General features: G+C 42.6%; 1 protein-coding gene and 2 long non-coding RNA genes across 3 annotated transcripts; 2 read left to right on the plus strand and 1 right to left on the minus strand.

Moving 5' to 3' along the window:
* The first annotated feature begins 6541 nt into the window (after positions 1 to 6541).
* Positions 6542 to 7766, plus strand: LOC123179945 (uncharacterized). The gene is made up of 3 exons (XR_006490626.1): positions 6542 to 6914; positions 7353 to 7379; positions 7465 to 7766. It is a non-coding gene; the product is annotated as an uncharacterized lncRNA (long non-coding RNA).
* Positions 7767 to 8614: 848 nt separating this feature from the next.
* Positions 8615 to 9517, plus strand: LOC123179954 (uncharacterized). Its single transcript, XR_006490630.1, has 2 exons — positions 8615 to 8974; positions 9251 to 9517. It is a non-coding gene; the product is annotated as an uncharacterized lncRNA (long non-coding RNA).
* A 1974-nt stretch (positions 9518 to 11491) lies between these two features.
* LOC123179961 (putative F-box protein At1g47765) lies at positions 11492 to 16137 on the minus strand. Its single transcript, XM_044591879.1, has 3 exons — positions 14977 to 16137; positions 14091 to 14191; positions 11492 to 11933 (listed from the first exon to the last, which is right to left on the minus strand). The coding sequence occupies exon 1, from the start codon at positions 16082 to 16084 to the stop codon at positions 15524 to 15526; it is 561 nt and encodes a 186-aa protein (XP_044447814.1). The 5' UTR covers positions 16085 to 16137; the 3' UTR covers positions 11492 to 11933; positions 14091 to 14191; positions 14977 to 15523.
* Between the last annotated feature and the right edge of the window lie 643 nt (positions 16138 to 16780).

Genomic DNA, 16780 nt, shown 5'->3' on the forward strand with positions numbered 1-16780 from the left:
ATTATTTGGGCCTAGAGGAAGGCACTGGGAAGTAATAAGTAGATGATGGGTTGCTAGAGTGACAGAAGCTTAAACCCTAGTTTATGCATTGCTTCGTGAGGGGATGATTTGGATCCATATGTTTCATGCTATGGTTAGGTTTACCTTAATACTTTTGTTGTAGTTGCGGATGCTTGCAATAGAGGTTAATCATAAGTGGAATGCTTGTTCAAGTAAGAATAGCACCCAAGCAACGGTCCACCCACATGTCAAATTATCAAAGTACCGAACGTGAATCATATGAACGTGATGAAAACTAGCTTGACGATATTCCCATGTGTCCTCGGGAGCGCCTTTCCTTATATAAGAGTTTGTCCAGACTTGTCCTTTGCTACAAAAAGGATTGGACCACCTTGCTGCACTTTATTTACTTTTGTTACTTGTTGCTCGTTACAAATTATCTCATCACAAAACTATTTGTTACCACTTATTTCAGTACTTGCAGAGAATACCTTGCTGAAAACCGTTTATCATTTCCTTCTGCTCCTTGTTGGGTTCGACACTCTTACTTATCGAAAGGACTACGATAGATCCCCTATACTTGTGGGTCATCAGGTGCTCATTCCTACAAGTGTCCTTCTTCCCTTTGGAATGGCTTCTACGACGACTTAGGCGTGGCTGTGTCATCGCGGTTTTCCGCCGACGAGCCAGGACGGAAGGGGATATGGTTCCCTGTCCCTGATTCACATCGAGCGCCACAGAAGCATGGGCCTTCTTCTGCGGACATTGGAATGGGACCTGGTGCTCCCCTGCTTCGCCTCTTGACCTCTGCAGCTTTCTTCTTCGACAACCTCCCAACTTTTATCCTTCTAATCTTGGTTGTTCAGGTCAGGTGGTAGTGTAGCTGTGGTGTCTACCAGCGGCGTGGCGAGGGTAGTGCAACTTGTCTGCGGTGGGGATCCAGTTGGCGTCTGCTATAGTTCTCGGGTGAGCGCCAATGATCCGACAGTGCGCCACCTTCGAGCCTAGGCGAGAGGAAACGGTTCCTCTTCGGTGTTGGGAGCGATGTTCTTCCCTTGTTCATGGGTTCAGACTGTTCACAACTTTCTCTGGCTATTGGCTGATCACTCAGGCTTCTCTGTTGCCCCTCTCTCTGCTGACTATGTGCAGTAGGCTTCGACATTACTAGCAGGGCTCTTCATGTATTTTTCTTTCTGTCGTAGTGTGTGTTGCATTGTTAGCTGTTCACACAGCTCCATTGTATCTTTCGGTCGCTCTTACTTGGTGGCCTTGTGTAATTCTGGTCGGTTGATGGCTTCGTTAATTCAAAGCCGGGCTCCCCTTGAGCCTTCATTCTGAAAAAATGTTCAGCCAACAATACTTAGCTTGCTCATGGCATGTGAAGGATGGTAGTAACCCACCGAACGCACACCATCTACTTACAAATTACCCCGACATGTTTGCTGACCAGGAAGCACATGTTTCACTTATTTCAACAAACATAAAAGAATGAAAGAAGAGAACACAAAGCCCTAGTGATAAGAATTGCATGACCCTGTTGATCCAAAGTGCTAATTTCATTTCTCCCACAAGTCAAGGAAATCTCTCTGCCTATTAATCTTCTTTTGCAACTGGAGAACACCGTAGAGTAGAGCTTTAGTTGTTGGAGAATTTTTTCCATAGGATTATCTTTTGTATTACATTTTGGAGAAAAAATTACTTGATATAATTTCTTTGTTTTTCATGTGCTATCAAACACTAATTCATCCAAATTCCTGTAGTTACACTCTATTCATGTGTTTTTCCTTTGTGTTTTGACATCTTACCAATCAAAGAGGCCCTGAGTGTTCAGTTTCAGCCAGGGTAAGGGAGTGTGGGTAAGCGGCCATGTGTCTTCTATCAGTTTGTCTGGTCTTTCATCGGCCCGGAACACCGTAAGCTCATGATTGAGTATGAACTTGCCACGTTTCCAAATACAATAACATACGACATACCAATCCAGGGACACTATTAAAACAGAGGTTGTTGCGCACTTATCCGTTAGTGCACTGCTGAGAATGATGAATCTGTTACATGATAGTGTTTGCAACAGGATATTAGTTCCATGAATGTTCTGATTTTCACGCTATCTGCTAGATATGATCCATACAACTCCCCCTCACAACCAATGAACTATACATTGTTGGATCGCATGGTCACATCTATGATCCATGATCGTTCTTAATACATACAGCAAACTTAGATAACACGCGTTTCTGATTCCTCTCACTCCTACCGGCAATAATCTGAATTTGGATTATCTTTTCCAAGACTGCTCTTTGTCGTGTGTTTCGTCCGAGGTAATTGTGGATATCAAAGTGCAGGCTAAGCTGTGGTTTTCTAAGTGCGCGATTGTCCAATGTAAGCAAGATGCCAATTCATGCTCTAGCGCAACTGGGCTTGAATGCTCGGTCTGATGTAACACTTGCATGGGATAATGATGTACAACGGACATTGCTAGGATTGTAAGGGCCGATAGTGCCCATATCGTTTCCCTGGGGGAAAACTAAACTATGTGTTGTTTCATCGCGTGGTCACATCCAATGTCCAAATAAGGTATCGACCAATCATGTACATAAGTATCACCTTGTTCTTAGCATATACACTAAACTCAGACAGCATGCGTCTCTGATTCCTCTCAATCCTATCGACAATACTCTGAACTTGGATTATCTTCTCCTAGCCTGCTTTTTGTCTTGTGTTTTGGCCGGCTACTTTCTCTTTCATGGATGGCTAGCAAAGTGACAAGGGGGAGCAAGGCCACATCCTCATATAGCATGAGCTTCGGAGCAAATTAATATTGCATGGTACTACATGAGATCTGCTATCCTGTAGGGTTACCTCAGTAAATTTTAGCTTCATTGTTACTCAAAGTTTTCAAATCAGTATTAAACTACAGAAGTTAAGATAGAAGAGCTAAGCAGACACAACTCCCAGTCAGTTGTTTGATTAGTATAGAATGCATTTGCATTCCATCACATGTTTAGTATAGATATACAATACGACTATACAAGTACAAAATTTGGTACACCATAACCATCAACTGGTCAACCACCAGTATGTAGGAACCAACCCAGCAAACACTAGCTACTTACCTTGCCATGACATGTTTGCTCACCAGGAAGCATATGCTTATCTTATTTCACCAAACAGAATAGAAAGAAGGAAAAGAAACACAAAGTTGTAGTGATACGTAGAGAACTGCATGAACCTGATGTTCCAAAGTGCTAATTCATTTTCCCACCAGTGAAGGAAATCCCAACGCCTATCGAACTTCCTTTGCAACTGGAGAACGCCATATAGTAGAGCTTCAACAGTTAGAGAATATTTTTTCCATGGGACTGTTTTGTACTACATTTTGGAGAAAAATTTCCATCGACTCAAATTCCTGTAGTTTTATAATCCTACAGAATACAAGAGGACATGACCCTAGTCATGCGTTTTTCCCTATTTTTGTGTTTTGAGAATCGTGCTATTCAAAGAGGCCCTGAGTGTTCATTTTCCGCCACGCGCAAGAGCGCAGACAAGCGGCCACACGTCTTCCGGCAGTTTGGCCGGTCTTTCCTTCGTCGGTCGGGAACATTGTACCCTCCTGATCGAACACGAGCTTGCCACATTTCTGAACACAACATACTACATACCAATCAAGGGGACACTGTTAAAACAGAGGTTGTTGCGCACTTTCCCACGAGTGCACTGCTGAGAACCATGAATTCGATACATAATAGTATTTACAGCAGGATGTTAGTTCCATGAATGTTCTCACTTTCACGTGGTCCACTAGATTTGATCCATACAACTCCCTTTCACAACCAATGGACTACGTAGCTAGATCGCATGGTCACCTCTAATGTCCACATCCCTTACACTGAAGCCATGGGTGCAGCGTTTCAGTGCCCAGGTTCGTCTGCACCTGGTCAGGAAAAATCACAAAAAATTCAAAACAAATCAAAAAATTCAAAAAAAATGCATGGTAGAAAATTTAGTGCGTGAGATCTGCTCGAATTTTCAAATCATTTGGACATCTAAGCAGCTCAAAAGACAAATCAGGTCAGAACAGTACATGAATAGTAAACCTTTTTACAGAACACGAATTTATCTTTTTTGCCAAGAGCTGCTCCAAATGATTTGAAAATTGGAGCGGACCTCATGCATCAAATTATCTACCATGCAAAAAACGATTTTTTTGAATTTTTCTAGTATTTTTTTTGATTTGTTCGTCAGGGCGGGTGCAGATGAGCCTGGACTCAGAAGAGGATTTTCGCGAAGCCATGGCATACTTAGCATATACACCAAACTCAGACAAGATGTGTTTCTGATTCCTCTCACTCCTATCGACAATACTCCGAACTTGCATTATCTTCTCCTAGACTGCTCTTTGTCTCGTGTTTCGGTTGGCTTCTTTCTCTTTCTTGGATGGGATTCACCTGGCTACTTTCTCTGACATGGATGGGATTGGGACATTTGATAGGGGGGAGCAAGGCCACATCCTCGTATCATCCATAACACTAAGCTTCCTAATTTTTAAGGGCTCACAATCAATTGAGGTCTCCAACTGAAATTGAGTCATCCAATTTTGACCGCGTCAACTATTTCTCAGAAGTTCTCTCACTACATTCTTTTATAGTATACACTATGCTTCTTAATTTTTAAGGCCTCACAAATAATTGAGATCTTCAATTTAGAATTCGGGTCACCTAATTTTAACCGGGTCAATAATTTTTCAAGGTGCTCTTCCATTCATTTCTTTTAATTCACCATGTCCTGTAATTTTGAAGCTCTTTCATTCAATTAAGGTATTCAATTTTGGATTTGATTTACAATATTGACCAGGCCAATGATTTTTCAAATCAATCAACCACCTATCTATAAAACCATACTAATGGTTGGGCCCGTTATTGCGGGCCGCTTGAGAGGAAGCTATGCGCACCTCACCATTATCTAGTTGCAAAAGAAGACTAACATGCACAGTGATCTGGCCGGAGAGGGTTGAGTTGGAGGAGCCGGAGGAGGCCATGGTAGGAGGTTTGTGGCAATGGAGAAACTAGATGAGATGGAAAAGGTAGGCTCTTATTACCATGTGAGAGAATGTCGTACCCACCTAGGGCGACGGCTTCGTGTTTATATAGGTCGGGGCGCAACTCTCGCACAGCGTACAAAGATGGATTACATCATTGAGATCCTTAACTTGGGATCCAAGAGATAGACTAGAGAGATAGGGATAGTTACAAGAGATAAGAGAGAAACACAACTACCCTAGTCTACAGTTGATCTCGATGGACTCCTGGTCGGACCTGACCTGTGTACGCACCTGAACTCTGTTGCTTAACAGTGATAAGCAATCAATCTATTTGCAAACAAATTTGTGTTAGGACATAGTTGTTAGGATATTTGAATCAATTAACCTTAAGAAATTGCAATGAACCATCATGACTTGCGGAGCGCGGGCGCCATCTTGTTGGTGAGGGTGCCGGCGACGATCATGCAGTCGGACTGGCGCGACAAGGGGCGGAAGTTGACGCCGAAGCGGTCAAAGTCGTATAGGGAGGCGCCGGTGTGCATCATCTCCACGGCGCAACAGGCGAGGCCGAACGCCATGGACGAGATCGACCCTCACCGCGCGCAATTCATCAGGTTGTCCACCTTGGACACCATGAACTCCGCAGCCTTCGACCTCCGGGCCGGCACCGCCGCCGTATGTTGATGATCGACGGAGTAGGCCCGCAGGGCATCGGAGAGGTGCGTAAGCCGCGCCGTGCGTCAGCCGTCTGTCGGCCTATGGGCCGATATGCTGACGACTACAGATTTGCCGACGGTTCCCCTAGGAGTGGAAACTATATGCCGACGGCCAGAGCTTTGCCGGCGGTCGTGATCGGCCTCGCCCTAGCTTTGCCGCCGGCCTTGTTTTACCAACGGTTTTAAGTCGGCCGCCGGCGTAGTATGCCAACCCGATAAAAATGTTGTCGGCATCTACGTCGTTTCCTGTAGTATCGTGTGGGGAAAATTTTGAATGGTGGCAAAATGTGGAAAGAATCTTTAAATCGGTGATAACTTTTTGACAAAACTCCGATTTGTGATGTTCTCTGTCACAAGCGTGAATTTTGGCGGTAAAAAATGGAATTAACTCTAAAGCCACCTGATCGTATCTTCTCCGGATTCTTCGGATAGTGTGTGTTGAAGTACTGTAGGAGTGTAGCACTTGTGTTGCAGCATATACATCCAATCCAACACACCGGTCATGTGTTACTCATTCCTCCCTTTCCCATTAAGAACAGTAAAACTGAGCCACTTCTTTGCCCTCTCACGACCTCAGCGATTTTGACCGTTAGATCTTATGTATGGAGCGTTTTCGGTCGTTCGATCTGCATTAGGGTAAAAATCGAACCCGCTGTCCTATGGGCAGCTATTCTGGTGGAAATTTCGGAGGCCTGTGGTGAATTGGGCCTTGTCTTCCACGTAAAGCCCATTTAGGCAGAACGCTTGGAAAAAATCCGTAATTCTTCCTCTCCCGGCGTATCTGATCTGCCCGTTCCTCTGCGCCTGCGCCCGCCCCCGGCGCCGCCATGCGTGGAGCTGAATCCAAGCATCGCCCGTGTTGCTAGGTCTGGGCGAAAACCCTAGTAGCGGCGCTCGCGCCTGACTGCGCCCTTTAAACTCTGTAAGAACACTTGTGGGACAGAGGATGACGCCTCCGCCGAGGTCGCCACGATGAATCCCACGGGCGCAAGCTGCTGCTGCTCGTCGACGATCTGGTTATCCGTTCACCCCACTTGGCCTTCTTCTACTCGCTCCAGGCCCGCGTGCTCGATCTGGAATCCCTCCTCGCCGACAACCCCAAGCTCTCGGCCCACCGCTATAGCAATACCTCTACGACGGCCTCGTCCTCTTCGCCCCACGTAATTAGTCGACTCCTCCCTCCGTTTTAGATCTCACTCCTCACGTCGAATCAGTTGCACGTTCGTTTGATTGTTCCTGCTCTGATTTGTGGCTATGTGGAATTGTAGTGGTTTTGTGGCAGATTCAGTTGATAGATCGGAACTCTGGGTGAAGAGTTGGTCGTTCGTGTGATACGATCTGTGGCGTTGGAGTAGTCTATTATTGGAATTATGTGATATAGTTTGGCATATACAACTTTCAGGACTTTGGATGTAGAATTATGGATGTACCGAACAATGTTCATTTGACATTTATGTACAGTTGTTTAGCTTAAGTAGAAAATGGGACTGTGGGTACCAATTGTTGTCAATTGCTTATTTTGACGTTTTTTCATGGGATAATCGAGTACTTCTGATTCAGCATTATTGGTTCTTAATGGTAGTATTTGCTCTTGACAGGTTTTGGTGGATCAGTGGGCATAGTAGGTATGTTTTCTTTCTTGGATTCATAATTTTGTTTACTTGACTGAATCTATCAAGTGAAGTGATGAATATGCTCTTTTCTGAACAGTACGCTATCCGATGGTGCATTGCCTGACACTATGGAACCTGCTGTTACCCAAAATACTGAATAGAACTCTGAATTGCCATTTCCTGATACACATGTTGAGGTTTATTTATAATGCACATTTCCCCTGTCAAAAGGCTAGCACCTTCTGCTCTTGCAAGAATCAGTGTGGCAGAATCAATGTTATAGGGCTCCAGGTAAGTACTCTAGATGCTTTATTCCCTTTTTATTTTGTCTGTACATAATTAGGATTTAGGAACCGACTGATGGACCAATTGTGATTGTGAAAAATGTCATTTTAATTTGGAAGATATGGTGCTCATTATTGGGAAAATTTTGTTTTTTTCACTCTAGATTTTGCCAATTTTCCTTATGCCACTCTAGATTTTGACATTTCACTTTTGCCACTCTTAGTTTTTGACAATTTTCACAAATGCCATTCCCGTGGCAAAAGCAAAAATTTCAGAGTTTCAATTGTGATACATTTCAAAAGTTAAGAGTGGCAAAAATGAAATAAAATTATTTTGCTTTTGCCAAGAAATGGCAATTATGATAATTTCCAAAAGCTAAGAGTGGCAAAAGTGAAATGTCAAAATCTAGAATGGCATAAGGAAAATTGGCAAAATCTAGAGTGGCAAAAACAAAATTTTCCCCTCATTATTAGTGTGAGAAGATATGTTAACTTAGTACAGTTACACTGAGAAAATTATCAAATTTAAAAAGAGAAGAAGGCAATTATCGATATATCATATATGCACTGAAAAATGGAATGATTCATACCATCCAACAGACAATACTAGGCTCTGTATTATCATTTACCAATGATGTTAGTACTTGGATGTACTTTTTTTTCCTGTAGGTCTTCCCATCCTAATAAGGACCAGTCTGTAATAAGGTGCCAATAAACAAAGTAATTTTTATTTTCCACAATATATTTCCATTTTAATCCTCAGATTTTAATTTTGTTGTAAACTCAGGATTATTTATGATGGTAGCCTGCAGTGTAATGTTTCCATCAGTGCTACACTTTAGACCTTCTAAATCGTACTATCTTAAGTCTGAAGTTTCTTTTTCAAGATTTAGTAGCTGCATTGTAAATCTGAAGTTTCTTTTTCAAGGTTTAGTAGCTGCATCATGCTTATGCACTCATAAGCTCACTCACTTGCAGCTCTCCAATTCTTTCATTTTTGAAAGCATCAGGTACAGAAGGAGAAAATATATTATGTATTCGATGAGTGGGGAGCAGCAGGACTACTATATCTCTAAAGCGTTTTTTCTTACAATTTGTGTTCTGGGGATGATCTGAATTAAGAGATTAGAATGCAAATCCTCAACGCCTTTGTGCGGTGAAGCCGCCAAGAGGGTCCATAAAACCATAATCTTCGGGAGTTCTAGAAGTACCTCAAAATTGATATTGTTAGTGCAATAAAAACACAAGTATACCAGTTTCGTCGTCCTTGCATCTCCGATCTACTATATTTAGGAGGCCTTCACCTGATGGCACCACCCAGATGTACGTGTTTGTTAATTCTTTTATGATATTATGACTGCATGATTCTCATATATCCAGGATTTCATTTGCCCGTTGACGCAATGAAATGTATATGGAATACGGCTGATATGCAAAAGTTGCTTACAAGTTCTAGATCAGCCTTTTAACTATATATAAGTTAATCATGCTCTCTAATAAGATAGATCAAATATATAAGCTTCTTTTTATCATTACTGTAATACATCATTGTTTACTAAACACGTTTCTTGAGCTAACTCAAATCGAATAATCTTGCAGGAGCAGGACCTCTTATTTTGAATTGCCTCGATGTTTTGTGTCCGCACTGCCTTATAAGGCATTATGGATGGACTATGATGTGGAGGCCTCCTATGATATCTTGAGTTCGATTGAATGCCACCTTTTGAAGTTATAACAATATTGATGTACTAAACATTTCTCAGTTTTTCCCGGTATGACCCAGGAATCAGAACCATTAGCCTATTCTATTTTATGTTGCAAATAGAACAATTAGCTTATGTTGCAAATATTTTATCTTCGATGCTTCATGCTTCAAAGTATTTATACAAATTTCTCCCATTTTATTGAACATATGGAAGGGCACAACAACAAGATCTTTCTTGTGGGTCTTGCATAAAAGTAGACAACGCCAACTAATTATGTGATTCCATGCTTACGCACATCTTATTATTCGTAGTTGCTTAGGATCTGTAATACTTTATGCTAGGGTTGATGTATGGCCAGTGAACTAGAATGGAGCCTGGACCAAGTTGTATCACTCAGTTTCACCAGGTGCACATATTGCTACTCTTTTATATGGCATGTCATGTTAGGGTGTTACCACTTAGTGTTGCTATGTCAGATATTACTTCATTTTTTATTGCTAATGTTGTTTGTCCGGTTTTGTATCTTGTACGCTCGAGTGGTGCAATACTTTTTAACTATTTGCAACTTCTATATTTTAATAAAATGAATTATAACCATCTTTTGACACTTCATTTATGCTTATCAATTCTGAAAAATCCAATTATTCTATTGTAAAATAGACGGGCGCGGCAACGCGCGCCATCAACGATCTAGTAATAAGATCATTGCCACACCACAATAGAAAGAAACAACAGTAGAGCTACAAGGATGGAAAGATTTGCCGCTTGCAATCAAAAATCTCGTCGACACAACCAATATGGAGGGGGGCTTCAACTTCCATCTTCATCTAACCAAGCAAGGCCGAGGTTCGTCGTCTAGTTACCACACGACAACATCCTCAAGGAGGTGGAAGAGTATTGATAGGGAATGAGGGGATCCAAGGTGGGTCACGGCCTCGCTAACCCAGATTTAGAAGAGCATCAGGCTCTTCACAAAGTTAAACTTGGTCGGACGACAAGACCAATGCGTACCCCTCAGCAAGAAAACACTAGGAGAAAACGCAACCATCATCCCTCACCATCGCCAACTACAAGCACATACCTCAAACCAGCCAACCACACTCCAACTAAGACGTCAAAACAAGCAGGGTGTGATTATTGACTCCACAATGATGCCTCCAAGGAGGTTACGATATCTAGGCTCTTCACAAACTTAAACTTGGTCGGACGTCAAGACCAATGCATACCCCTCGGCAAGAAAACACAACCATCATCCCTCACCATCGCCAACTACAAGCACATACCTCAAACCGGCCAACCACACTCCAACCAAGACGTCAAAACAAGCAGGGTGTGATCATTGACTCCACAATGATGCCTCCAAGGAGGTTACGATATCTAGGACGTGGTCGTCATCTAGTCCAAAAGTTGGATCTAAGGCTTTTGCCTAGAGAGCACATAGATGGGACAAGTGCGAAAGATCCATGACTTCGTCTTTAAGAAGGGCAACGTCTTCGTTGGTGTCGGAAGCCGGAACATGGCTTTCGTCCGCAACAACATACCTCGCTGCCCCGACTGAACCACACTTGTCGCCGAGTGCGGTAGCAGCATAGCACGAGACCTCATTGGCTATAGGTTGGTGAGTATATTTTTGCACTCATGTTTAAACAGTACTTCCTCCGTTCCAGAATATAAGGTGTATTGGTTTCCTTGCAAATCAATCATTTGAATGTTTGACCAAGATTATAGAATAAAATAACAACATCTGCAATACCTAATAGATAAAATATGAAACTACTTTTCATGATGGATCAAATGATATAAATTTTGTATTGTGGATATTGATATATTTTTCTGAAAACTCGGTCAAACGTGCACTTGTTTGACTTTTAAAAAAACAAATAGACCTTATATAAAGTAACGAAGGGAGTATAATGTCATATTTTCCAAGAGAAACACTTCAAGTTGATTGTTAATGACTAATGAATGTAAAAGATTGCAAATCTTTTTTGTTTAGTTTGTTCCCTAACGATTGGACTATTTTAGGTGCAAGACAAAGTTATAAATGGAAGATAATAAGGGTGGAGATCAATCCCGATCAACAGGCAACGCACAACAGATTGGACTATTTTAATGACTATAATACCTTAACAAATAGCACCAGAAAAAGATAAGAATTGAACAACAAAGAAACACTCCACATGGGACATGAGCATAAATTCGACATCCAAATCTCCGGCCTGACAACATGGAACATAGTCAGATAGAAACACTGAGAGGACGGGCACACACACACACACACACACACACACATTGCAAGCAAAGACCATCAGGCCATCAGCTAAGCTTGCTAATTGTGTCAGTGGAACATTAATCCAGGCAAGTCACTCTATCTTCATCATGCCAGTTGGCCAACTGTACTTAGAAATTAGATAACAGCAGAGAGAGAGGGGGGGGGGGGGGGGGGGGGGGTCAAAATAAAACAATGAACTCGTACAATTCGACTTCCCACTTGACCGGTGCGTGCTACATAGAGGGTCCATCTCCTCGCAAAGCCCATTCCTCAATCTCAGCAACCAGAATACAATTCTAGACACCTGTGGAGATATCAATCTCATTAGTCAACAGATAATTTGACGCGTCAATTAGTCAACAGATAATAGCAATAGGCAACCTGCACATAGTGGCGATAGACAATTTGTAGTGTTTCTCTATTATCTTGCCAATTTGATCTCAGCGGAGTCTAAGAGATCAGTGGTTCAAAACTTCAATACTCTTTGTTATTATGGACACAAATGCTGAACCGTCTAGCTTATGAAAGCATTAATATTCTTTGTTATTATGGACATATGAGGGGCTCATGGAGTAGAAATACATAAACATCTGGTTTCCAGTCATAGCCATATCTACAACAAATAAAATTTAATCGGATATGTGCCATAAAGCCTCAAGCATGGGATGGTACATCATCTTATTAATTGTACTTCCTTCTGACCAAACAAGATGCCAAATTTTTACACTATAAACAGCATCATAAGCAACACTTTGATCACTACTAAAGATACTAGGTTAGCAAACATAAAAAATGTAGTAATACACAACATGAAGTATAGCTACATGTAGTTTAGACCAGACAAACTATACTAGTGGCTAATGGCCAATTACATATGCAAGTTATACTGAAAACAATGGATACTGAGAAAATTTTAACCAAACCACACAACAGTAGAAAGCTGTGCATAAATCTACAATAACTGCAAGTGAAATCATAGGGATATTTTTCCTCAATATCTAATGAAGACACGTTCTTCAAATATTGTGAAAATCATTAGTTCATTGTGTACCATGACAATCCAAAATGAGCAGCAATGCAGAATGGCATAGTTATAAGCACGTATAAATAAAGGATGTTTGAAGGTTGCTCAACAAGTCACGATAGGACTTGATAGGTCATACCCAAAAAATATCAACCAAAGGCAATATAGAAATAGGTAAAAGTAATTAAAAAAAGGTCCACTGGGCACAGGAATGGGGAAGTACTTCATTCTGCTACTACTTAACATGGCAGCATTCTCATATATGAGCAGGCACAAAGATATGCACAAATAGCTAATGAGAAGGGCCCTCCTAAGTCATCGGTCATCTGAGGTGTAAGGGAGAAGAACCTGCACCACCAGAGGAACCAGAGAGGAGGGGGGGGGGGGGGGGGGGGCTAAATAGGAAAACTGAACACAAGGAGGTAGCTGGGTGAAAGCATGGCGAAAGGAATGGATTGCGGATGAGGAAGCAAAGACAGAACCAACAGTAGAAAGAGAGAAGAGCAGTAGGAAGACAGTTAATTTGTAGGGGCACACTTCCAATTTCTCAGGGTCTTTTTGGCTACATCTAGTCTCAGTAGAGCCTAAAAGGTTAGTGGTTCAGATAACTCCATTAGAACATTTCCTAGCTTGTCAAATCTTGTGAAACTTTCTTTCTTATCATGGACATATGAGGGGCTCATGGAGAAACAGAGCACAAACATTTGGTTTTTCTAGCTCATCGGCATACTCTTTAGAAATGACGAGCTAGATAATATAGAATTTAATCAAATTTATCCAGTGGAAGATCATGAATCATTATATTCATTGATACTTCCTTCCGACCAAGTAGACGACACCCTTTTTTTACTCTGCACGATATCAAAAACAAAACATTGGCAACAGACAACTACTCCTGAAGAGAGCTGTGTTCAATATGAATCTAGTCATGCCATTTCTATTATGCGTTCAGTACAAAAATTGTTAAACATCTATAATGACCGAAATTGAAGAAATCAGATTGCACACAAACCACAACAGCCAACATGTAGTCTGGATCAGACGAACTATACTGGAGATTATGGGAGTTAGACTGATAAACAGAGACATGTTGAGAAAATACGTAACCAGTCCACCTAAGATTAGCATAACTGTACAATAACTGTGAGTGCTAATTACATATGATAATGATTCTGCATCAGCAATAGTGTGAAATGGTTTCCCTAAAAAGAGCTATATGTGAAATGGCAAGCGCATATTATTAATAAAGGAAGTTTGAAGCCAAGTGCTGAGGTGCTGTTAGTTATCAACTATTTTGCATTGATGGAACAACAAACAAATCATCCTCGAACTTGATAGACCCATAACCACGGGAAAAAAATCAATGCAATGTAGCAAACAGCAAAAGTAAAAGGAAAGGGAAAAATATTCCATTCTGCTACTAGTAACAGATAGTACCTGCTCAATCATTACATCACGATAGCATGTCTATCAGGAGAAATCAGCTTACATATTGTGCAATACTCTAGCTCCATATGGTCCACCACCAATGCCCCCATCTACAATAGTATGTCAAGGAACCAATGAGATTCCAACGAACAGTCAAATAGGTAGATAAACACCATGCTGTATTTTGAGAAAATAATTCATACCTGATGCAACATTAGGAATAGATAAATTAAAGTAGCAGACAGGAAAGGAGAAGTATATAAAATTACACTTAAGTCGGTACATGCCACATTGGATAAAATGGAATATACTCATACTAATAAATGCTAGCAATAAAAGTGATCATGACTATTCATATTAAGATTATCTTTAAATAAATTTAGCCTGAATTCTCTAGCAAATGAATATGTCACTTCCAGCAGGACTCTTCTAAAAGTGAAAAACTACTTTGTGAACATCAAACCTGGTCGTTATTGGGGATTTAATATTACTAGCAAGATCGACAAAGATAACCATACTGAATGGAAGGAATACAACCAGCTTTAAGCTTCAGAATGTACCAATTGAGCAACCTCTTTGACATTTCAATTGGTTCAAGCAAGTTTTTCATGTAATTGTCTTCAATTTCAAAATACTGTGTATCTCATCTTGAGAAACATTTGCACTGCAGCGATGCACTAATACCACCATTATGAAATTCTTGAGTACGTCTAGTGGCCCGCAACAAAATTTTAGTTCAATTAATCTACATAATATTTGCTGATCCACCTCAGATATATTACTTCTACAAATCTTTCCATTGTTTCGTTCTATGCACGACCCAAAGTAAACAGGTAAAACGACATAACTCAACAATAATAATCCAAGAATATCAAATAACTTGGTTTCTTTTTACCTGCAGTATAGACACCTTCAAATGGATAATGGCTATACCAGGGGTTGGATTTAATAACTTTCTTGAAATGCAATAGTTCAAACTGGACCATGAAGATGCCTCTAAGTGTCCCCAGTAAAACCACATTATTGACCTCAGCAAACCCGAGTATCCTTGGGCGCTCTATCTGCTTCTCTGAATTCAGGGAAAGTAGCTTATCCAATTCAACAGTTCTTCCGAGTAACCATGAAGCAACACCCTTGCAACTGGTCCTCCTCTTCCATAATTGCGCACGGAAGCCTCTCAGAAAGACGAAACCAAGGCCACCACCCTCTGCCGGCATAACCCAAATATTGCCATCTCTCATGTCTCCAGTGTTTCCCATTGGCATGGGTATCAAAGCTAGTCTCCGCTTATCCAAATCAAATTCAAGGATTCCTTGTGAATTCCCATAAAGCAACCAATAAAACGAACCCCCAACCATCACAGCAGGCATTCCCGGGTAAACCACGGTGGGAACACCAGAATTCTCGGACGGAAGCGGCGTTGAGACGAGCTTGTCCCAAACTCAAGTTGCTGACGAGTAAACAGAGGCTACTGCTTGTGTACTTTGCACGTCGCTGTTGCCTACCAAGACCACCTGGAAATGGTGTAAATCTCCCGGAGCACGACGCACCGCCGCGTTGATCCAGGTTTGCTTGGCGAACCCCCGGGGAATGTCCAGGCGGTGCTGGTCACCGGTGACGGGGTCCCACACCAGGAGCTGCTTCTGTGAGTCGTGCAAGATGAGTACGAGGCCATGGCGGCATCCGAGGATCCGGAAGCGGCCGCTGGCGGCGATTGGGACGGGGAAGCTGGATTGCGGGACGCGATTGGGGCGCTCCAGGATAGGCTGGAAGCGAACCTGGCAAAAATCATCGACGAGGCAGACAAGGAGGGGAGGGTTTCGGCGGTGGTGCGCGCGGAAGCGGCGGGAGAAGCCGGGGTCGGAGGCGAGGCTGCGCCACAATTTGCAGACGGCGGAGACGCGGGGGAGGGAGGAGGGCTGCGGGGGGAGGCGGAGGAGGATCTCGGCGAGCAGGTCGTGGTCGTCCAGCGGCGGCGCCGCCGACGAGCGGGGGCCACTCATCTTCTCGCGTGCCTCACCGATGCGGGTTGGAAAGGTGAAGTGAGGTGCAGCAGGCTCTCAAGTGGGCTGTAGACTGAAGCCCACGAAGATATGTAAAGCGGATTTGATTTGGTGCACCTCTTCACGGTTTTTGAAATGTGCGACTTTTCAGATAAAAACCTCAAAACCCGTGTTCTTAAAAACATGCCACTTTCATGATCCAGAACTTGGGTTTATTTTGTTTGAGAACATAGCCCTTTTTCTAGAGGGGAACGTCAGTGGCCGGTGCGGCAGTTGAAGATTGGGTCGGTCGCACGCGGGACATACATGGAAGAGATCTAACGCTACTTGTTCCTTTCACGACTACGTGTTCTGTGAGACCTGCGCACCGTCCCCTCCCCCCTTCTTATCCATCCACGCACTCATCTATCCTTTCCCTCCTCTGTTTCTCCAACTCCTCAATCTCGCCTCCTTCTCTCTGTCTCTCTTCCCCTGCAGCAGCCATGGCTTTGCCTGCTCCACCGCCTGTGAGTTAGCTGCCATGTAACAGCTCCAAGCCCGCTGTTGAGAACACCTAGAGCCACCACAAAAAACACGAGCTCGCTGTTGGGCATGGCCCCCGTTTTGCAACTCCGGCGACCCCCCTCCCCCTCCCTCGCGCAGTAGCCATGTTGGTGGAAGATCTCACGATTTTTTATGCCAACCGGTTGTGGCTTT

The sequence above is a fragment of the Triticum aestivum genome, chromosome 1A (genome assembly GCF_018294505.1).
Source record: "Triticum aestivum cultivar Chinese Spring chromosome 1A, IWGSC CS RefSeq v2.1, whole genome shotgun sequence".
In the NCBI taxonomy this organism is placed as follows: domain Eukaryota; kingdom Viridiplantae; phylum Streptophyta; class Magnoliopsida; order Poales; family Poaceae; genus Triticum; species Triticum aestivum.

Bases quoted from the DNA above. Each gene is read 5' to 3' on its own strand.
- LOC123179961 (XM_044591879.1), bottom strand. From the start codon at position 16,084: ATGAGTGGCCCCCGCTCGTCGGCGGCGCCGCCGCTGGACGACCACGAC.